At 44.8% G+C, this 23162-nt stretch overlaps 2 protein-coding genes across 2 annotated transcripts; both read left to right on the top strand.

Annotated features, from left to right (window-relative positions):
* The first annotated feature begins 482 nt into the window (after nucleotides 1-482).
* On the top strand, nucleotides 483-2153 carry LOC119812599 (C-C motif chemokine 7-like). Its single transcript, XM_038327364.1, is given in 4 exon segments — nucleotides 483-558; nucleotides 1269-1324; nucleotides 1326-1384; nucleotides 1748-2153. Coding segments are annotated over 4 exon segments (297 nt in total). The 3' UTR covers nucleotides 1854-2153.
* Nucleotides 2154-13477: 11324 nt separating this feature from the next.
* On the top strand, nucleotides 13478-19183 carry LOC119812598 (eotaxin-like). Its single transcript, XM_038327363.1, has 3 exons — nucleotides 13478-13660; nucleotides 18080-18191; nucleotides 18588-19183. The coding sequence occupies exons 1-3, from the start codon at nucleotides 13585-13587 to the stop codon at nucleotides 18691-18693; spliced, it is 294 nt and encodes a 97-aa protein (XP_038183291.1). The 5' UTR covers nucleotides 13478-13584; the 3' UTR covers nucleotides 18694-19183.
* Nucleotides 19184-23162: the final 3979 nt, after the last annotated feature.

The raw sequence follows: 23162 nt of genomic DNA, 5'->3' as shown, positions 1-23162 counted from the left end.
AGATTCTTTCTCTTTTGGCTAACATTTTATTACTCTACTTTCCTCTGAGATTTGAAAAACTAACAGAACTGTCATTTTCTGAGTGCATTTTTAAATCTAGCCAAATATTTAGTGCCTGTTGCTAGAAGGGGATCCTAAGGATGTTGGTCGAAGGAGGAAATGAGTATCCCTTGACTTGGTCATCCGTTTCCTTCCTCATTCTACAGTAACTATTTCCTTTCCTAGGATCTAAGCTGATAAGAGTACCCAGAATTCACAGTACAGCCTTCTATCTGGACAGAATCACTACCTCATTTTCCATTATTGATATTAAATGGAAATAGGACAGCCTCAAATCACACCCTCCTGGGTTCCATTCCAAATGAAGATTCCTCCCCATTTGCTGCCTATCAAAAGAGGAGGTAGAACTGCCAGAAGACCAGAGGCCAGGCCAGCTCAGAATCTGCCAGCTCTTACTGAAGCCAGCTCCCCCGTTCTCCACCATGCAAGCCTCTGCACTGCTTCTGTGCCTGCTGCTCACAGTGGCTGCCTTCAGCATCCACATACAGGCTCAGCCAGGTAAGAATGGCCTTGCCTCCTTTTCCCCTGGAGCATGCTGCCCCTTCTCTGGTTTTTCACGGACCATTACAGAATGAGGGTTATCCATCGTTTCATCTTACTGGCTTTGTCAAAGGAAGGCAATAGAAAGAGGGACACGAGAGCAGCCCAGGGCCAGAGGTGGGACTTGAATCTGATCCCTCCAGGATCATTAGTAGAAACAAGATAGTTGCTGAGCCAGCTACTTCTCCAGTAATGGGGCTCTAGGTTATCAAAGAAGGGTCTGGGGTAGGGTGTGTTCTTGAGTAGAAGAGGGAAGGGGAAGAGCACCAGGGTCTAGTGTGTGCTTCAGTCAGTCCAGCTTCCAGTGACAGTAGTTCTGTAGAGGCTGTATCTACAAGATGCTCACAATGAGACACAAAGTTTTCTGATCCAAAACAGGGACTTGTAACTAGTGTTGTCTTACTCTAAGGAGCTGGGTCATTATCCATCTAGTGACACCCGGAGCTGTCCTCAGCTCTTCTTGTCCCTGTTGACTGGCATAGAACCCGTAAAAAGGGAGAAAGAATTGAGGGGACAATCCTAAAGAGGAGAGGCGCTATATTTAGGGGTGGGCAACTTCTCCTTTGGTCTTTTCTTACCTCTCTGACTGCTTTACTACCATCCCATCAACCATAACAAAGAAACCCAGAATCCTCCACGAAGAACCCTTTCTTGTTCTTTCATTGTAGATGGGATCAATTCAACCCCACATGCCTGCTATGTCAAGAAACCAAAGATTCCCGTGAAGACATCTGGAGAGCTACAAAAAGATCACCAGTAGCCACTGTCCCTGGGAAGCTGTTATGTGAGTATGCAGCCCGTGCCTTTGTCCCTTAGGGCTAGGCCATTCCCCAGAGGCAGTGGATAGGGCTAAACAACTCGATGCATGGAGACTCTACTGCAAACTCAGATAACTTTCAATGGGGAAACTGAAGCTTGCCACTCTCTTCAGAGCCACCAGTTCAAACTTCCCTCTCCAGCCAGGAGCCAGGGAGAGGAAGGGGTTTGTCTTGGCCAGTGAGGACCACATTTTTTCATTAGAGCCCTTCCTTTGGTCTTATCTTCTTCCTCCTCCACCCTGGGGTAAGGTCAATCAATTTTGATAATGCACCAGGCAGGTACTCACAGGATAAGTCACATTCTCTCTAACAGAGCACTCTTCCCACAGCTTCAAGACCAAGAAGGGTATGGAGCTCTGTACTGACGCCCAACACCAATGGGTCCAGGATGCCATGAAGTATTTGGACAAGAAAACCCAAACTCCAAAGCCTTGAAGTCTCTCACCTGAACAGAAACCCAGGAGACAAGAAACAAGAAATCTGCCCCCTTGTCTTTTCTGAGAATTGTGATGAGAAGGATGGATTCTGTCTCTAAGGGATCTTTGCTGTCTGTAGGAATGTGAACAGCCACACTTAAGGAATTATCTCTAAGTTATTAATATTTTTATTTAATTTGCCATGTACTTTGGTGTGATTTGAATGTAGACACCTCCTGTCACTTTAATGTTGTATTACCATTTACTTTGCTCTAGTATTGTGAACAGGCTTTGCAAGAATCAATGAAAAGGTTGTATTTTAAAGCATTTAGGATAAAATCATGGTGTTATGATACTGTGGAATTTTTATATGTATGACTATTGAATTTTCATATAAATATATTTTTGCATAAATACTATCTTTGATGCTTTTTTTAAAAAGGAGCAAAACAAAGTTGGAGGGATGAACAGGGTGGCAAGGAGCAGGGCATGGGTGCATAAGGAGGGGTCATAGATGAGCAGGGAATGGGTGCAGAGGGAAGGGACTGTAGATCAGAGGAGCATGGGTGCATAGGGAGGGGCTGTAGATGAGCAGGGCATGGGTGCATAGGGAGGGGCTGTAGATGAGCAGGGCATGGGTGCATAGGGAGGAGGCTGTAGATGAAAAGGGCATGGGTGCATAGGAGGGGCTATGTAGATGATGCAGGGCAATGGGTGCATAGGGAGGGGCTGTAGATGAGCAGGGCATGGGTGCATAGGAGGGGCTGTAGATGAGCAGGGCATGGGTGCATAGGGAGGGGCTGTAGATGAGCAGGGCATGGGTGCATAGGGAGGGGCTGTAGATGAGCAGGGCATGGGTGCATAGGGAGGGGCTGTAGATTGAGCAGGGCATGGGTGCATAGGGAAGGGCTGTAGGTGAACAGGGCATGGGTGCAGAGAGAGGAGACTGTAGATGAGCAGGGCATGGGTGCAGCGGGGGCTCATAGAGGAACAGGGCATGTGTACAGAGGGAGGGGATCGTAGATGGTAACTCTTGGGTCATTTGCTCTAGGCTGAGCTTAGATGGGAAAACCAGACAGGCTGGGGCCAGACAAAGCCAAGTCCAGCTTTGCCTCTGACAGCTGACATCAGCCTAACCACTTTACCAAATAACTTTTTACGTCTCAAAGCTGTGACTTTTCATGCAACCTCTTATTGTACCAGACTCCTATTTGTCTGATCGCCTCACAGTCTCCCAGTCCCTCCAGTCCAGAATATTATAGACATCTCCTACTTTGAGAATGGAGATACTGAGCCAGCATGACCTTGCAAATTCCTTTCCACACCTGGGAGCCGTGGGTCTTCAAACAGTTCTTTCCCTGCCAGTCAGAAGGGGCATGGAAAGTAAAGACTGGACACCTAGTACAAGATCCTGACAGACCCCTGCACCTTCCAGCTGAGCCCCCATTAAAGCCCCAGGTAGAAACAGAAGTGTCAGGAGAAAGCCCACACCTTCGTGGCAGGCAGCCAACGTGCTGGTGACCATGCTCCGAGGCTTTAACCAGATCTAACAGGGCTTTCTGCCTCTCCTGCAGCCTTTAGCTGGCTCTCATCTCAACACAGCAACAAACTGTGCTTGACATCCTAAAAGAGCCACAAGGAGGCAGACTAACCTCATTTAAACTATCATCTTCGAGTTCTTTTATAGCCATGACAGTGGAGTCGGAAAGGAAGGAATGCGTGTTACACCACAGTGATATCTAACAAGCCCCGTGGTTCAGGTCAATGCTACGCAGAGCATCAGTGAATGCACAGAGGGGAGGGGCTTCCCATGCCAAGGCCAAAAGAAGCAGCACACATGACCTGCTCCAAACCTAGCACCTCCTTTTCCTCTTCTTTTTTCTTCTTTCTCTTGTTTCTTTCTTACTTGATTGTTTGTTCCCTTGCCTTTGTTCTTTCTGTTTTTTTTTCCAATCGAGTGCCACGTAGCCCAGATTGACCTAAAACTCAATATGTACCAAAAAATGATCTTGAATTCTGATCCTCTCACCTCTACTTCCAGAGTGTGGGATCACAGGTGTGTGCCTGTACAGACAGTTTTTGAAGTGCTGGGGATCAAATCCAAGACTTCGTGCTTGTCAGGTGAGCATTGTGCCCACCTAGCGAGATACACCACCAGCCTAGCTCCGTACATGCCAGGCAAGCACCCTACCTAGTGAGATACATGCCCAGTCTAGATCTTCATTTTAGGAATTAAAGAAAAAAATCTTGTTTTGTCTTCATCTATGCCCAGGTTCTCTTGTCTTCTTTAGGTATGAATAATTAGAGAGAAATCCCAAACTATGACCAAAAGAGGGTGATCCAAAGCTGGGCATTGGGGTCAATGTAATTCAAAGTTATAACCACCAGTGTACCCAGTAGTCTTGGGTGGTTACTAACCTGACAGAACTCTGAAAGTGACAGTGTACAGTAGCTCCACCGCCCTCACACTGGCACCAGCATCACTTAGACACTCAAAATAAAAACATAACAAACATAATCCACAGATTTGTAATAATCACAGATAATCACAGATGCCCAAGTGCCCCCATCAAAGATGCTAATCACGAGTGGTGGGTGAGAGAGGATGTCCCTTTTGCCTTCTAAAGAGTTCTCCTATAGATCTGAGGATTATTGATGTTATACATTTGAGAGACCCTTATATTCTTTCTTTTTATATTACAGGACTTCTCATGTCATCTCTGGCTTATACATGAAGGGTGTTCATTTGCCCTAAAATTCCCCCCTCTTGTCTTAAAGTGGCAGAGACCGTGAGTTCCCACCCTATCCATCCATGAGCCTTTCCTGTAGTCTCTATGCACAAATTGGTGGCCATACATTGAAATGCCAACTAATTGGGATTGAAATGATAGCCACTACTTCAGTCCCTACAAAACGCCTACACTTCTAGTCTTGTAACCCTAAGATCAAGATATCACATGGGGTGAATTTCAAAATGGAAGAAATACATACCTCAAAGTTATTGGTCATTGCTTAGGAGAGGCACACACTCTATTTCAAACTGTGACATGAGAGAAAAATGAATATTTGCTGTGTTGAGGCCATGATTAACAGATAGACACCTGCCATGATCATGTGCCACCATTAAAAACCCAAGACAGTGGATCATGTTGATGAACAATTATAATCCAGCATGTAGGAGGCTGATGCAGGAGAACTGCTCTAAGTTCATGGCCAGTTAGGCTACACAGTGAGTTCAAGAACAGCATTGGGATACATGGCAAAGCACCTCTCCTTCCACACAAAGCAAATAAATTAAATAAAAATCTGTAACAAATAGAACTCCGCAGACTGATGGCAATAGGTGGAACAAGATGATGCCTCAGGTTGGAAAGATGGAGGCCAGTGTTCCAAAGTACCAAAGCTCTCAGGGCCTATACACAGCAATCTTAGCTCCAAAGGGAAACTTTGCAAAACACATGTGGATAGTGTGCTGATTGCTTCTGTCTGTATCTGTCAAAGTATTATTGTAAGGAAGACAGTTTAGGAAAGAACTGGCTGCCATCGAGCCTCATGAAAGAGAACTAAGCCCACAAATTCAAAAATTCAAGATTAATACTGCAAGAAATGCAATCTGTGTGTAGGTACAACTCTCTCTCTCTCTCTCTCTCTCTCTCTCTCTCTCTCTCTCTCTCTCTCTCTCTCCTTTACTTTGTCTCATGGAAAATCTGCCTCATTGGTTGAAGTGACAGCGTGAAAATCAGATACAAACTATAGCTTCGTTATGCAAGCCTTGAGTCTCACTAAGAAGTGGGAAACGAGACATACATTTAGGAACTGGCAAAGCACCGGAAGGAGAAACCTCCAAAGTTAGTGACAAAAGTCCTACTAAATTAGCAACGAAACCATGAGTGATCCCAGACCCACTAAAAGCTACGGCCAATTTAAAAGGAGCACAGTCCCCAAAACTGTAGATCAGCCCCAGGATAAATAGCATTCATCTGAAGGGCTTGCAAAGGAATGCGAACCCATGGAGTGAGGGACCAAATCACGTAAGCCGCTTTCAGATCTGGCTCCTGCAAACACCCCATATTTCAAGTTTTCCCTCCTATCAGGGTGACCTCAGGGTAATGAGACTCAGTGATTATACTAATGCCTCATCTTCCTCTGCAAATCGAGATGTGTAGAATAGGAATAGCTCTCACTAACATCAGCACCACTCAGACACTTAAATGAAAACACAGGACTGCTGGGCAGAGCAGCTGACCCTTGCCAGAATGAAAATATATGAATTGAGAATTTATTTAAAAAAAAAAAACCTGAAACACTGGGACTTGACAAGGATAGTGTGGGCTGACTCTTTAGGGGCTTGAGTACAAAGTTGGAAGGCTATTTCAACACCCCTATTCAGCAGCTGCCAAGGGCGAAGAAAGAAAATGAAGGATCTCATTGAAGGCTGTAGGTTGCTGCTGAGCCCTGTCAATCAGGGAGCTGGATTACAACTATGCTTTACCTTCGGAATCCTGACACGCTGTGGAGAGATGACTTGTCATTTCAGCACACGGGCACTGGACAAGGTGTAACTAAATCCTTATCGGACAGACAAGAATCAGCTGTCACCAAGGGACCCTGGACACTTAAGATGATGCTGTGTCACCATAAGAACTGAGCCATCTCTCTTACAGATGGGTTAATTGTGGAAATGGTTGATATTGTCACCTTGACAGGGTCTAGAACCAGCTAGGAGACTGCTACATTAGGTTAACTGAGACAGGAAGGCCAGCCCTAAATGTGGGCAGTTTTCCTCCATGGGTCCGGGTTCTGGACTGAATAAAAGAAAGAAAGTAAACTGAGTACCCGTGTTCATCTCTCCACTTGTTGACCGCAGATACAGTGTGAGCAACTGTTCCCTCCTGCCGGGAGGGATTGAACCCTCCCACTGTGATCCAAATAAACCCGTATTTCTTTTGTTGTTTATATTGAGTGCTTTGTCTCATCAATGAGGAAAAATTGCCTCTCCAGCTTTGTTCTGTCTATGGGACGTGAGGGAAGGACAGAGTGATAGCATTGAAATGTACTCCTTAACAGACAGACACACTCTACACTCCTCTGAATTCCTTAGTCTAGAGACACACCAGAGTCAAAGGAGGAGTCAAGGTCAGTGGCACACTGGGAAGTGACGCGAGCTCTTTCCAGGCCTGGTTCTGTAATCTATGTCTCAGTAAATGTAGAGGCTATCAGTTCCAGATGATTGCTGTGGTTTTCATGCATCCCGAATCTCAGAAGCACTATTTTGCAAATAGTAAGTTGATTGAGCATCATCTGGCGGCGACGCAACCACAAGCAGGTGTTGTTGAGATCAGGCAGAAATTGGTCCTATGTGCGATTGAAGGACTGGCAAGTATTACTGTGACCAATGGATCCAGGCATCTAGCTACTGTGCACGCTCAGTGCCCCACCTTTGACAAGAGGAGATTTGAGAGCCTCAAAGAGATAGGTGAAAGCAGGAAGCAATGGGAGCATTTCAAATCAGAACATTTGGGACTGCGGAGATGGTTAAGCAGTTAAGATCCCTTGTTGTGCCATCCTGAGAACAGGGTTTGGATCCCAACACCAGAATAGCAAGTCATGCAGTCATGCATCCCCCTCAATACCTGTAGCCCCGGCTTCAAGACGAGGAGGGGGGGGGGAAGACAGGAGGATTGTTGGGACATCACAGCAGAGAAAACGTGGACCTCATATTCAATGAGAGACTCTGCCTTGATGGAATAAGAGTGAGAAAGACACCTGACACCATCCCCTGACTTCTGTATTTCTACAAGTGCACACAGCACATTCACACACACACACACACCACACACACACACACACCACACACACACACACACACACACACACACCACACACAAGCAAATACATAAATAATCTGTTTTTAAAGAAAGAAGTTTATGTTTCAGTCAAGATGACCCTGGGAAATGGCCGCCCTTTCATAATGGTTTCACAGAAGAGGAAGATAATTTGATTTCTCCAAGTCCCTATTTTCCTCTTTTAAAAGTGGTCTTAATTAAAAAAACATGCTGCCTGAGTTGGTTTAGATTTTAATGTTAATGTGGTAATAACTTTCTATTCCCTAGAAACAATGTTAGACTTTATGCTAACATTGTCATTGGGCTCATTTTCCTTTAAAAAAAAACATAAAAAATTTATGCATGACTTTGGAGACTCTTGAGAACAGAGGTCCTTCTTTGGTCTGTTTTGTACAAGGTTAAACCAAATGTCCTGTTGCTGTAATACACACCATGACCACAAGAATCCTGTCAGGAAGGAAACGTTACATAGGCTTTATACTTCGAGTCACAACCCATCGTTGAGGGAAGTCTTGCCAGAACTCAAGCGGAAATGAAGCAGAAATCATGGAGGAGTGTTGGTACTGATTCCCTCTCTTGCTCTTTCTGCTAGCTTTCTTATACAGCCCAGGAACCCCTGTGATACAGGGAGACACCACTCACAGTGGGTGGAGCTCTCCGATGTCAATCATCACTCAAGACAATTCCTCAAAGACATGACCACAGGCCAGTACTACAGAGACGGCTTTTCAGTTAGGATTCCCTCTTCCCAGGTGACTCTAGGTGTTAGAGCCACCTATCCCTAAAGTGTATAGGAGAGCATTTGAGTTTTCATCTCTGGCCCCAGGCCTCAGCTCTCAATTCTCTCTCTCTCTCTCTCTCTATCTCTTTCTCTCCTCCCTCCCTCCCTCCCTTCCTCCCTCCTTCTCTCTCTCTCCTCTCCTCTCCTGCTTCTTTTAAAGAAAGGGTTGGAATAAAATATGTTCTGTTTCTTTCAAAAGTCTTACGGGATTAACTATGACCTTGCATTCTTTTGTTTGGTGGGGATTGAATCTAGGCCCTGTGTGAGCCAAGCACACTTTCTACTGCTGAGCTGAAATCCACCCTGTGACTTGGATACAGTAAACACAATCTGGCACTGAGAAAAATCGAAGCCAAGAAGCCCAGTTCTAGGGCTCCTTCCCTGCTCTTATCAGCATTCCTCAGAAAAGCACTGAAGAATCTCAGATTGTGTTTTCCTACTGGGGGACTGCCCGTCCTTCTCCAACCAAACCCCGCTGCCCCAGTTCACCAGACACAGAATCACATCACAGGTGAGTGGGGTGTCCTTTCCTGGTGGCTGCTGGAAAGGAGAGGACGGCCAGGGGAGCTCCACTTCTTACCCCTCTCACTTGTCAGGAACAGCCAGACAGTTGGATGGAACAGCTGCTGGGCGGGATGTCTCAGTATTTATTTTATTTATTCCATTGAGGTTTCTGGACTGCTATCAAAATACAGAGCTCAATGAGAAAAGTAGAAAAATAAGTCACTCTACACTCCCAACTGAACAATAAAACTATTCCTGCTAAATGTGTATAATCATTTAATGACATCATCCAGGCCACGCTGGGGTCAGGAATGTTATGAATATCTTACATTGACACAATTTCTGGAACACCAGGCCTCTCCCATGTGCAAACCAGGAATTTCTAAAGTAATCTCTAGGGTATCCTGTCTTCCTTGGAAGTAGTGGAAAATCTGAGAGGCAAACGGAAGAAGTCTGGTGTAGACATAGTCTATTTCTAGCACCCCTTGATCCACAAAAATCCACTTTCTAATGATAAATACTTAACAGCCTGGTGCTGAGAACCTGCAGAGAGATAACCATTCTTTCAAGAACTTTCTCTTTTTTCTTTTTAATTAATTTTTCTCATTTCTTTTAGCATACCCAGCCACAGTTTCCACCTTCCTCCTCTTTTCCTGTTCACTGACCCCTCCTCCCACCTACCCCCCATCTGCTTCTCCTCCATGCAGAAAGGGGAAGACCTTCCATGGGAGTCAACAAAGCATGTCATACCATGTTGACGCAGGACCAAGCTTTTCTCCTTGCATCATGGCTGAGTAAGGCATCCCTGCATGAGGAATAGGTTCTAAAGTCAGTTCATGCATCAGGAACAGGTTCTGATCCCAATGCTAAGAGCCCACACACACACAGACCAAGTTATACAACCGTCATCCACATGTAGTTGGGTCCCATGTAATATTCCTAGCTGTTGGTCCAGTCAGTGAGCTCCCATTAGCTCAGGTCGGCTGTCTCAGTGGGTTTCCCCATCATGATCTTGAGCCTCCCCCTTGTTCATACAATCCCTCCTCCCTCAACTGGACTCCTGGAGGGTAGATAAGCTGCCCATAGCATGAAGCTTATCAGTAACAGGGCTAAGGCATTTCAGGCATCCTGCATCCACTGTCCCACTATTCTAGGTCCCTGGAACTGAGCAGCAAGAAACAGGAAAGATCAAGTGTTGTTGTCTTCTATTTGGACCCTGTTCAAGTCATTGCTGATTAACTGCAGATGCCTGCTTGGTAGGCCAGCCCAGCAAGAGCACTGCAGTCCAGTGCTTAGAACGGACATCGCTAGTTAGGACCAGAGTACTGCCTTTTTCTATCCCAAGTTCTTCTTAACATGTCTTTTCATGTCACCTTCGGAGGGAGATCAGTCAGTTTGATGTAGGACTGCCCCAGAAAAGCCAGGAACCAACCATGTGGTGTCCCTGTGCTAACTTTCAACACGGTCATTTACTGCAGCTTCCACATTTAAGGCATTGCCTCTCCTCACAGCCACTCCTACATGGCAGCCTAGGGTTTCACATAGATGAATGTAAGCGGTTCTTGGGTTCCTTATCTGTGGTGTATTGAGGCCATTAAACACATTGTCAGTGAAGCGATCAGAGGATAATGATAAACTAGAAGTCTGCCTTTCTATGTGTCCCTTGGGCCCTTATGGTGTGAAGATACCAGTCACTTGTTCCATTACGCAGAGAGCGGCTCCAGAACAATATAGTTGATATACAGGAGTTCGTTTTGATTTGATTTAGTAAAGGACGTTAGCAGGGAAGCAAAGAGTTTTAGAATGCTGTAGAAACCAAGGTCAAGGGTGGGAATAGGGGGGTGGATATAATCAAAAGCCATTGTATACATGTGTAAAATTATCAAAGGAGAAAGAAAATGTTTTATTATAAAAGGCTTTCTTTTGATTTGCTACCATGGTTGTTTGAATAAGAAGACCCCTGTAGACTCATATACATGAGTACTTAGTCATCAGGGAGCAGTACAACTTGAGGATTAGGAGGTGTAGCCTGGATAGGGTAGGTGTGGAGGAGGTGTGGCTGCTGGGATTGGCCTTGGAGGTTGTCAAAAGTCAGGCCAGGTTCAGTGTCTCTCTTTTCTGAGGCCTGCAGGTCTAGATGGAGAGACTCTCAGCCACCTCTCCAGCGACCATGTCTGTCCGCTTTCCACCATGACAATAATAGCCTAAACCTCTGAAACTGTAAAGCCAGCCCCAATTAAATGTTTTCTTTTCTAAGAGATGCCATGGTGATAATGTCTCTTCACAGGCAATAGAACACTGACTAAGTACTGTAGAAACATTTTTCATAAGAAAGTATCATTCAATTAAAAATTTATGCTGGTCTGAAATGTGTTTGGTTTTTTCCTTCAAGCCTTTTGTATAGAAATTCTGTCAATTTTCTTATTTATGAAGAATCTTATAATCTTAAGTTCTTGATAATCAATAAAAACTTGTAATTTTTATTTTAAATGTTTTTCATTTTAAGTCCAAATGAGGGCCTAACTCTTGTTTCTTATTGTCAATTATTCTAGTTTATAACTGTTTGAGTCACCTGTCAACTTTTGGTACTCACAGTGAACCCTAAATGTGAAATGGAATAATGTTAAGGTTTGCGCTAATAACTATGTTTTTTATATTCTCAAGGCCTTAGACAGCAAAGACTTACTACTTATTTATTAGAAGAGATTCCTTAGAATGATTATATTCCAACTGATGTTCTTATTGGTGATGACACAGGAAGTGGCACATTGAAGAGGTGACCATCATTGCCCATATTAAATTTGTATAAGATGTTCTGAATTGTACTTTCATGTGAGGTGCCTACAGTGTCTTGCTTTGTTTGCTGATGCTTCTGTTTCTGAGTATGGAGGGGTGCTTTGCTTGAGGACACCTGGGCAATCACAGTAGATTGTTTATCAGTTGGCATTTTGGTTTTAAATATTTAAGATATTTACTTAGTTCTGTCTTTTTCCTTTATTTTAATCTACCATCTTCTAGATAGGCCATTTTCAATTCAGTATGACTATCAAATTCACTTAAGATGTTTTTTATTGAAATAAAGATTTTAGGGGTCCTGCTTTTATGGGGCAGAAGTCAAGGTCAGTAGGCATTAACATATTTTTTTTTTGTCTGAAGTTCCTTATCAATGGTGGCTTCTGTATCAGGAGTTTTGGGTTCTTGGACCACTGTACTGATGGTGAAGAAAAGCAAAGCAGCAAGAAGTTTTGATCAAAAACACAAAGTGAACAAGGCACAGAGTAGATTCAGCGCCGAAGCCAGCAGTGGGCACTCAGCGAGACTGCTCTTCCAGAGTCTCAAGTTATCACACTCCCTGGGTTTCCTTCTGAGGGTCCAGCAGGTGGAGCTGGATGACAGGGCAGGAATGCTGGGTAGTTTTCTGTTTTGATTGGCAGCTTAGGCTGTGTAAGCCTTTGCTTGCTGCACATAGCTCTTCCCCTTGATGCATCTAATGTTCGTCATATGTGCACCCACTCATGCATGGGATGGTGGAGAGTTTTCTCTAAAAGTTCATTCTGGGGACAGACTTACCCATCCAAGCCAGATATACCCCTGCTCCTGGTTCCAGATTGGGTACTAGAAAGCATTTGAATAGTTGCTAACCATGGAAATGCTAAGGAAATGGCAGGGATTATCAGAGTAGAGGAACCAGTTGCTTTCTTTGGAGGATGTGTACATAGCTTGGTACAGGTGGTGGTACTGAGTTGCTAGACACTTTGTGGGTGCGTGTGTGTGTGTGTGTGTATCTCTGTGTATGTCTGTGTGTATCTCTCTGTGTGTGTATCTCTTTGTGTGTGTGTATGTCTGTGTGTATCTCTCTCTGTCTCTCTGTCTCTCTCTCTTTCTCTCTATCTGTCTCTGTCTCTCTCTGTGTGTGTATGTCTGTGTGTATCTCTGTGTGTATCTCTCTCTCTTTGTGTGTGTGTGTGTGTGTGTGTGTGTGTAGCTCAAGCCAAGTGTGAACCTAGTTTTCCAAGCTGTTCCTACACTTGCTGCTTCCCATGATATTAAGTTTCTGGGGGCCTGGAACTGTATGGTCCCATGGGATTACATAACAAGACCAAGCAAGATTATAATGCCTTGTTCTCTTATCCACCAACGTGCAGCAATGTTCAGAGTTATATCGCTAAACTCTTTCTGCACCTGAGTGGGCATATTGTGGGGACCTTCTGTGCCTCCAAAATCCTACAGGCCACCAGGTAAGCCCAGAGACCAAGGAGAACTCTTTAAAATCCACTGGTTTCTCCACGCCATTCCCTGACTTCTTTCTCATACTGCATGGTGATAAATTACATTTCATAATCTCTCCCTTTTTCAGTTCCATCCACAGGCAGATGCCAAGTCCCACCCATGAGTTTGTATTTCCTCTGTCTTGCTATCTGTCCAGGAGCTGGCTTGTGTTCCGCTTCTCAAAACCCCTCCCTCATGACCTTGTGCAGACAAAGGTCTTCTCTGGAAGCTTCCACCCACTCTGCTCCCTATAAAGGTAGACAGGATAGCCAGCAGAGCAGAGAGGCAGAGAGGCAGAGAGGCAGAGAAGCTGAGATCAACGCACCAACGTCCATCTGTCTCCCTCCACCATGCAGATCTCCACGGGGCTTCTGTGCCTGCTGCTTGTGGTCACTGCCTTCACCTCCCAGGTTTTGGCTCACCCAGGTAAGTCCCCTCCTTCCTTTGAGGGATACCAGCCATTTCTCAATCCAGATGACGGGACTTTTCAGAGACTCTCTGCTAACTCTGCAATTTAAAGATGGGGCAAGGAACCCCGACCAGCCAAGCAGCCAGAACTGACATTGGTCCACATTCCCCACCACCCCCTCTCTTTCTCTCTCTCCCGGAAAGGATCACTGAGGCAGCTGCCAAGTGCATCCACAGACAGCACCTCACCATGTCTGGATATATGGCACAGTGAGCATTTGGGTAGTGGTGACCTGGAAGTATTTTCAGGGGAAGAGTTTCTGGAGATTTCTAAGATAACAACAGTGGGCAAAATGGGGAGGGGGATTCCTGAGACACAAGTTCACCTTGACTCTGTTGTAGGAACGTGCTGTAGGTGTTCGTGTCTTACCTCTTTTTCCTGTCTTTGGGATGATTCTTGTTCCTGGGTGTGAACTTATGCATGCTAATCTAAATCAAATCTAACAAGGGCCTAGAGCAAATTGTAATAATGCCACATGCTCAGCTTTTGTATTGTATGCTCGGGTTTCCCAGGCTGGTTAGGGGCCAGCAGAGGAAAAGAGTGCTCGCTCAAGGCTCTCTGGCGGCAACAGTTGCAAGTTCAGAAATATCGCGTGCCATTTTATCGTCTCCCTCACTGGCCAAACTGATTAATACCTCCAGCCAACCAAAGTGGCCAAGAGGGAAAGAGAAAGGGAGAGAGAGAGAGGGAGAGAGCAAAGTAACAACTAACTCTAGTGTTCAAAACCTTCAGCTGACATTGACAAGGGAAGTCCCTTAATTAAAGGGGGTTCCCAACAGATATATTCCCTCAGATGAGGCTTCCAAACCAAAGAGAGGGTAGTAAGAGAAAGCACACTGCTAAATTGCGGGCTCATAACACTCACATGAAACTGACTTGGAAACAGGAATAGGGAGTTCCCCTTTTGTGTTTTCTTCCATGGATGAGCTTCCCACGGCTGAGCATCTGGCTCCTCTTTCCCATGACAAGCACTTTCATATCAGGGGATAAGTGATAATAACCTCTGTTGGCAAGAATTCACCTTTTAATAGTTCATAAGGGAATAATATTTTCACTCTTGTGTGTCTGTCTGTTTCCTCCTCCCTGTTGCAGAGTTGGGGGGGGAGGGCTAGTCCATCTCCAAGCAAAGAGATCTTGAAGAACCCTGGAGGGGGAGCAAGTCCGCTTTCAGAGACAGCTTCTAGTGAGCTCAAATAACACATAACAATTTACCAACATATTGTACAGTGTATTCAGCCCTTAAATTGTCTGCATGTTGTTGTTGTTGTTGGTTTTTTTTTTTTTTTTTGGTTTTTCGAGACAGTGTTTCTCTGTGGCTTTGGAGCCTGTCCTGGAACTAGCTCTGTAGACCAGGCTGGTCTCGAACTCACAGAGATCCGCCTGCCTCTGCCTCCCGAGTCCTGGGATTAAAGGCGTGCGCCACCGCCGCCCGGCTGCATGTTGTTATATGGCACTGCCATCTCTGTTATTTGGGGACAAAAAAAGGTGGCTTGATTTAATACATTGTAAGACAAATGTACGGTAATATTTTGGGTGACCCAGTAGAAAGAAGTGAGCATGGTGGTCAAGCAATGTGAATTTGTTACACAATAACATGTATATAATTTGAATTCAATTCTTATTTATAGAAATGAAACTTTAAGGTAACTAGATAAAAGGGAGGATTTAAAAGAATGCAGCTATGTGATTTTATCTTTTTATTAAATGGGTAAATTTTTAAAAAATAAATACAGATTTTAAGTGATAAGACAATAAAAAAAAGCTTAAATCCAAATCACACGATGTCTGAGTGAATTGTGCAAGGTGCACGGAGGATGGGATTTAACAACAATACTGTGGATTTGATACCAGGAAGTTATTAAAATTTCTACAATCTGCTGTGGCAACATTACAAAAATTGATTTGAAAGCCAAAAATGCAAGGTCTTTGTGTCTTTTGCTAACTTTATTAGACTGGTTTACACTTGGGAAAATCATGTTTTAGCAAAATCGGCATTTATTTTAAATTTCCTTTGCCTAAACTGTATTGAATGTTACACCAAAGTTAACAAAATAGGAATGGTAAGGCTGCCCTCCTGGGTGTCCAGCAACTACAACTTGGAGACCTACATCAGCACAGAGCAGAGGAAATTAGGGCCAGTATTTTAGCCTTTGACCTCCAGGGACAGTCAGAACCTGGATGTTGGGGTCCCTTCAAATCAGCAGTCCTGTTGATTGGAGAGGCCAGGGAATCTCCAGAGACTGGGCTCTAAGCAGTACATACCCTGACAGAGGGCCAGTCGCCAGAGAAGGACGTTTTCTATGCTTCTGAAGGAAGCCATATGGTTAGCAGGCTCTGAGCCATCCTACAGGGAGCACAAGTAATATGAAACAAACTGAATGAACGGAGCCAAGGCTTCTCCCAGCACCCATGGCAACCCCTAAGGAATATCCTGTGACTGAAAAAGAAGTTTCTCTGTGGTTAACCACATGGTCTTAAACAGCCAACAACAACAACAAAAAATGTACAACGAAGACAGTCATTCAGATGCCCACCTTTGGTCAGTTTAAAAGGGGCAAGCTGTCAAATTCCATAATGTTACTGATTTCACCTGCCCAAAGTTAAGTTCCGTAAGACATTAAAAACTCCAAAGGAAGTAAGGCCCACTATAAAACAATAAACCAGCTGAGGGCTTACACTTTCTCCCTGAAAGATACCCCGTCTCCTGATAATTACCTATGCACACCAGAGATTTATTTATTTGTCTGCAAAGCCTTCCTTAAATACTCCCTGACTCCTTAAAAGGTTAAATGGGTGTTTTCTTCCATAAATCGTTCAGAAGACATCAGACCCTTCGCCATCTTTCTATTTTAAATTCTGCTTAGTTTCTTTGGTCCTTCATCAATTATCAGCGTGCACCAGACGCTAAGGCCTAAAACTTCAAGTAATGCAGACAAAAGCTGCTAACTCCTGACCACCATGATCCCAGTAAATCTATCTTTTTCTCTTGACCTGAAGGATCATATTACTAAGCTACCAAGTTTTTTGGTTCGGAGTTTTGTCTGGCTGTTTGTTTTTTGTTTTGTTTTGTTTTCTTTTTGTTTGTTTGTTTGTTTGTGTTGTTTTCAGGCAAACCATCTTACCACTTGGATTGCTTGCTTTTCTCCCTTCTGGTCTTTACCATCCTGAGAATGTTCTAGCACTGTGAACAGAGCCTGCAGGGAAATCAATGACCTTGATCAATGAACACTCTGTAAACAAGACGAGGCCAAAGGAAAAGTTCACAGAGAGACAAAAATCTTTGCACTTGAACCCTGAAGTTGTAGTTTTAGGTACAGGAGATGGTCATTCCCTTGTTTTAGCAGTGGACACAGGGGAAGCTAGGTGTCTATGGCTGTATCTTTACTCCCTCCATCACTGGTGTCTCCTGTGTGGCCTTCCTTTCACTTTTTAGGATGGTCACTCCTTTAAACCAGAAATGGCTGTTATTAGATCCTGCTGGCAGTGCCAATTATATGCCGTGTGGTCTGGGGAGTGGGCTGTGTAACAACACGTGAAGTTCTGAATCAGTGAGTACATTTTTTAAATACATACCAAGTCAAAGAAATAGTAAAAATAAAGACACACACACACACACACACACACACACACACACACACACCACACATGGGAGAGGGGATTTACCATCAGATCCATTGTGCGCAAAACACCCAGTAGAAATGGACTGGAGGGAGCCTTGTTGAAGCTGTCAGTTGGTGTTCCCAGGGGCAGAGTAGAGTGCCCCTCCCTGGAGAGAATATATAAGAGAAAGGTAACACCATCAAATCAGGGCATGAAAACCAGCAGAAACTGGCTGAGGAAGCCCCTGAGGCAGTCAGCTGGATTCCCCCCCGCTCCCCCCCCCCTCGAGTTCTCCAGGGCCAGCGCTGAAGCTTTGCTTTGTCCTGTTAGTGACAGTCCCCCTTCCAGCTGTTGTCTGAGACTCCCTTACTGTCCCTTGTGCTCTCTTCTGCCATTCTGTCCTCACTGTCACAGAGTTGGACAGTCATCCCCCGACAGACAAGTCTTGGGAAAGCTTGATGTAAAAATGCTCGACTGAAATGGAAGGGAGGGTAAACCTGCTTCTGGGGCCAGCTTCTCAGTGAGCTCAACAATATACCACAGTTTAACAATGTAATGCCCACTCCATCTTGTCAGAGCTGATGGCTCCCCACTGTGCAGAGGACCATGGGCAGGGTAGTGTCCCACATCAAAGGCACAGGGCTTTGTGATTTTACCTCTACCCAGGATGTGCCTTTACCTCTTCCTAACTCTCTTCCTACAAAGCCCTGTTTGAATACAGCCATGCATCACAGATGGCTCATTCTTCCTATCCATTTCCTTCTTCCAAAATTTAGGGTCTATCCCAGCTTCCTGCTGCTTTGTGATGGCCAGTAAGAAGATCCCCAAACAACTCCTGAAGAGCTACAAAAAAATCACCAACAGCAGATGCCCTCTAAAAGCCATAGTGTGAGTAGACACCCCATCCCCCACCCCGACACACAAACCTGTGGCCCCAAACTCATTTCCAAGGCAAACAGTCAAAGCTTTGTCCTGATTAAAGAATCAGACAGCTTGGCACCTGTAACCCAATCCATGAGTTTGCACAGCACAATGTACTGAGTCCCACCCAGCTCTCTGCCTCGAATTTGTTTCCTGGCCATGCCAGATCCTTCAGGTCCAAGAGAAAAAGATAAATTTACTGGGCCTTCAAGAACAGAAACCAAGACTGGAATCCCACCCTTCCTCTGCCCATTGTACCACAGCGACCTCAGCACCCTTTAGCAAATGATTTGGGAGGGTTTGAGGAGGAAAGAGGAGAAATTTCCGAGTATCCCCCTGACTGTTTTTTGCTCTTTTCTACAGCTTCAAGACCAAGTTGGGCAAAGATTTGTGTGCTGACCCCAAGCATAAGTGGGTGCAGGATGCCACAAAGTACCTTGACCAAATCCTCCGAACCCCGAAACCATAAACCATCCCACCTTTTGAGACTAAACCACAGCCTAAAACACAAATGCTTGACTTATTCCCCATTCCTAAGCTGTGCTCTCGGGTCATCTGAGCACCATTCCCCAAGGACTTGCCCTCATTTCGTTACGGGTGGGACTGGAAGTCATTATGTTCTGTGAAATGAGCCAGACTCGGAAAGGTTGTGTAATTTCTTGAATATGCAAAATCCTAAAAGGGGGCTTAAAAGATGCCAGATTATTGAGGAATGGGATGGAACAGGATGGGGGAATAATTGAGGATAATACAGGAGTAAATATGATCAAAACACCTTATAGACATGTGTGAAAATGTCATAATATAATGCACTGCTTTGCATAATTAATATACAGTAATTAAATATTAATATTTTAAAACTTGTTATGTTTAACTATTTGGAGTTTTAAAGCATATTTTTATGGGTATCAGTTCTTTTTGTTGTTTATTTGTTTGTTTGAGATGGTGTCTTACTGTATCGCTCTGGCTGACCTAGAACTCAGTATGTAGACCAGGCTGTCAAACTCACAGAGATCAACCTGTCTCTGCTTTCCAAGTGCTGGGATTGTAAAGGAATGTGCCACCATGCTAAACCACCATATTTTTATTAGTATATACTAATTATATGTAATAACATATTTCACTACAACTTTTTCTTACATATCATTTTTAATACCTGAGCCTTTTTAATTGTTTTTATTGAGCTATGTATCTGAGCTTGAGGAGATTCCTATCCCTCTGTGAGTCCAGATTAAGTCCTCTTGAGGTCTCCTCCCCATTTACCTGGTAAAGGTCACCATTGTGGAAGTCTATTTTTGTATTTCCAGGAGGATACTGTTATTGTGGATGTAAGGTGTATGGTGTTAAATGGAAGTGAATTGATTTGGCATTCATAAAATTCATGTGTACCTTTATCATGACTGAGTTGTGTTTTCCTGTGGGACATTCCATGCAAGTGGGGTGGGCTAAAGATGGCAGTTGAGGGAGAACTGCTTGTGAGGTGGGGCTGTGTTCTTCACAAAATAACTCTTCAGCAGATGTTTATCGAAATCCAGATGTTCCATTCTGGCCCTAGGATTCCTGTTCCTATCAGCAAGATCCCCCCCCCCCACACACACACACTGAGACAGTCACTCTGAAGGAGTCCCCCCCCACTATACCTGCACTCGGCCTGGGAATCCTGCTCCTGTCAGCCAGGTCCCCACTCCATGGTCCTCAGTCAGTAGCTCTGCTGGAGCCCTCCGCAGTGATAGAATGCCATGCTTGTTCCAAATCCCCCCTGTGACCCACTACAACTGTCTGCAGTAGGTTTCCACCATGACCCTACTTCTTTGTCTTGCAACCCAGACCACACAGACACTGCAGACAAGGAAAGCACAGGAAGGCAGGTGGACCTGGACTTGGATGAAGGCATCATAGGTTATTACCTAACCAAAGCCATCTTAAGGAGGAAAAGGCCTATTCCGGCTGGAGTTTGAAGGCACAATCCATTGTAGTGGGCAATGTGGCAAGAGCACATTTACCTGCAGCCAAGAGGAGAGCGAGGCAGCTGAGCTCCCTGGTTCTGCAGTCAGGATGCAAGGTTGATGCAGACTGGCATTCCACCACCTTCTCCTGTTTGTGCCCCTGGCTTAGGGATAGTGTTGCCCCTCCCCCAGGGTAGATCTTTCCTCCTCATTTTAACCTTTCTGGAAATCCCTGCAGAGATAAAACCAGAGGCATCCCTCCTCTGTGATTCTAGATTTTGTCTGTATTAAAAGATAAGCTATCACAAGATTAAGAGATGTGTAGATGAGTAGACAGTGGGAGTTCCAGGAGGCACTGCAGTCCAGGCAGGGAAGAGTCATTGCTTCAGACAATGCCTAGGAATAAGGGATAATGATGTCTGTCCAATTCACTGGGTACCTCCCCTAGGTATATATGTCCAAGATAGTAGGAAACCCTGGAAAGAGCAGGAGGCCAGGCTGTCATGGTGGGAAGTTCAGAGAGTGATAAGCAGGGTGAGCATAATGTTTTATCATCCCACTTTGGGTAGTTTTCAGAATAAATGGGAGCTATGACTAATTCCTCTTAGAAAGCAGATATAATCTGGTCAGTAAACCGTTACCCTGGTCAGAACATAGACTGTTTCCAGTTAGTGAGAAGAGAAGGTTCATGGCAGAGAAACTTCATGAAAAACAGGTGGCTATGGGTGGGAATATTGAGAGAAAGAGGGAGAAGCAGTTGACACACTATCACATTAGGTAGACAAGAAGCTGTGTCTGTGTGTGTATGGGGAGCATCTCTGGTAGACAGACAGGGAAGGAGAAACCACAAGAGGAGTCTAATGCCAAATGAAGTGCTGCGTATTGAGAAACCAGTGACAGAAACTTTCCAAGCTCCACCAAGCTGCAATAACAGCTACTCTCTAACACAGCAGCCTAAAGAGAGCAGCATTAGATTCCAACTTTACACACTTGAGAGAAGTCAGCTGCAAGGAGACGAGGCTCCAATTCCTGGGTGAGCAACTCAAATCTGCGTTCTCCTTCACTATGTCAGACAGACCAGCATCTCTCTATGACTCTAGTGTCTAGCCATAGAGACCAGCTTGGTCCCCAAGGGTTGAAAAGGTCATGGCTGCTTGCTTGTATAACTGTATCATCTGAAACTGCTAGTCCTGGGCCTGAAGCTTGCTGGGTTAGGCTGTGTACAGAGGGTCACTATATTGCATAGCCCCAAGAGACATCATCATGTCAAACTCTCCTGGGACCATGGTCACCATGGCAGAAGGCAATAAAAACGTCAGCATGAGGCACTCGGAAGAATGACGTCGGGGAGGTGGGTGATCTCAGTTTATAAGTACAAGTGATCTCTCTTACTTATTTGGGGTCTTTATCATATTAGTCTGATACCATCTTTTGGGTAGGAAACTAAGGACTCTGGCCAACAACCCTGTAAAAAATCATCCATACTGAGTTGTCTCTTTGCTATATCATGAGCTCCACTCACAGGGGCAAGAAAGGCTGGCAGAGGATTCTACATCCCTGGAAATCCCTGTTCTTTTCTTTCATTCTTTCTTTTCTTTTCTTTTTTCTTTTTTTTCCAAAACAAGGTTTCTATGTGTATCTCTGGCTGTCCTAGAATTCACTCTGTAGACCAGGCTGGCCTCGAACTCACGAAGATCCTCTTGTCTCTGCTTCCCTGAGTGCTGAGATTAAAGGCGTGTGCCACCACTGCCTGGCTTGGAATTCCTATTCTATCTTATACTGAACCTTTATGGAAGTTTTTCTGTGACACAGCATCTAGTAACAACTACGTAAGGGCTCCATGGCCCTGACATCACTTAGAAGCCCCTTATCTCTTCTATAGCCTAGCAGACCAACTCTCAACACCAACCAGGGCAAAGTGCATGCCCAGGAGACACATAGAAGCAATGAAGTGGCCATCAGACAGTCCATTGGGAACACCAAACTCATAGACCCTCCTGATCCAGTCAAATACCAAAGAGACATCAGAATAAAAGATCAAAGGGTAACAATCCTTTTTTTATGTGAAGGACCGAATACAATTTGGTCACATCCCTTATACCAAGCTTCCTTTCCTATCTTTTGAAGGATTTTGAATCCATTTCTCCTCTAGCAGATCATAGCCTGACTTACCTCTGGAACAGAGAGTCTGATGTATAAATTACTGTACATGTTGAAGCCTTCTGCTATACAGACTTCAACCAACACCTGGGCTGTCATTGGTCTCTCTGGGAAGGAAACTTCTAGATGATAATATTCAGGCAGAGTGCTGGAATGTGAGGAAAGTAGAATTTTTGTCATGATGTAGTCATAGCTAGATAATCCTACAGAGAGCACCAGGATGATGCTAACCCAAAATGTGGGGCCTGGCTCTTATATACGTCCTTTCTTGTCATGGCTCAAGGTTTCAGGGGAAGATCCTATGGTGGAGACAGAGGGAACCGCTGGCAGCTCACATGCTGAAGGTGAGCTTTAGTCCTTGGCAGCACACCAGACTCCATTAGGACCCTTCCTCATCTCTCTTCAAATACATTTGCTCATATGTGATCTAGAAAATTCCAGAAGTCTTCTTAGCTCCAGCCCTCCAGAAAACTTGCAAGAGAAAGGTCAACAGATTGAGCTTCAGTCTGCTTCCCACCACTGTGGCTGCTCTGTAGTGGTATTTATTCTCATCCCACAGCTCACCCAGCCTCAAGCAACACCGAAGCTAGGCCAGGCAGGTTGACTGTGCTGTTGACTAAGGCCCCCATGCATGAGGGCTGAACCTCCGGTCATCTTGTTTTTCTGAAGGCCAGCTTGTGGCAGCTGCTCATATCCACCTGCCAGGCTTGAGTGAAGGAACATCAGGAAATAGATAAACATTCTACCCAGGTGCCAAGAATGCCCAATGAAGAGGGCCAGCTCCATCTCCCTCTGACGACCAGGGCCCACCACCGGCCTTGTCTCTAGGTCT

This window comes from Arvicola amphibius, chromosome 4 (genome assembly GCF_903992535.2).
Source record: "Arvicola amphibius chromosome 4, mArvAmp1.2, whole genome shotgun sequence".
NCBI lineage: Eukaryota > Metazoa > Chordata > Mammalia > Rodentia > Cricetidae > Arvicola > Arvicola amphibius.
This window is presented reverse-complemented; position numbering and strand designations above follow the sequence as displayed.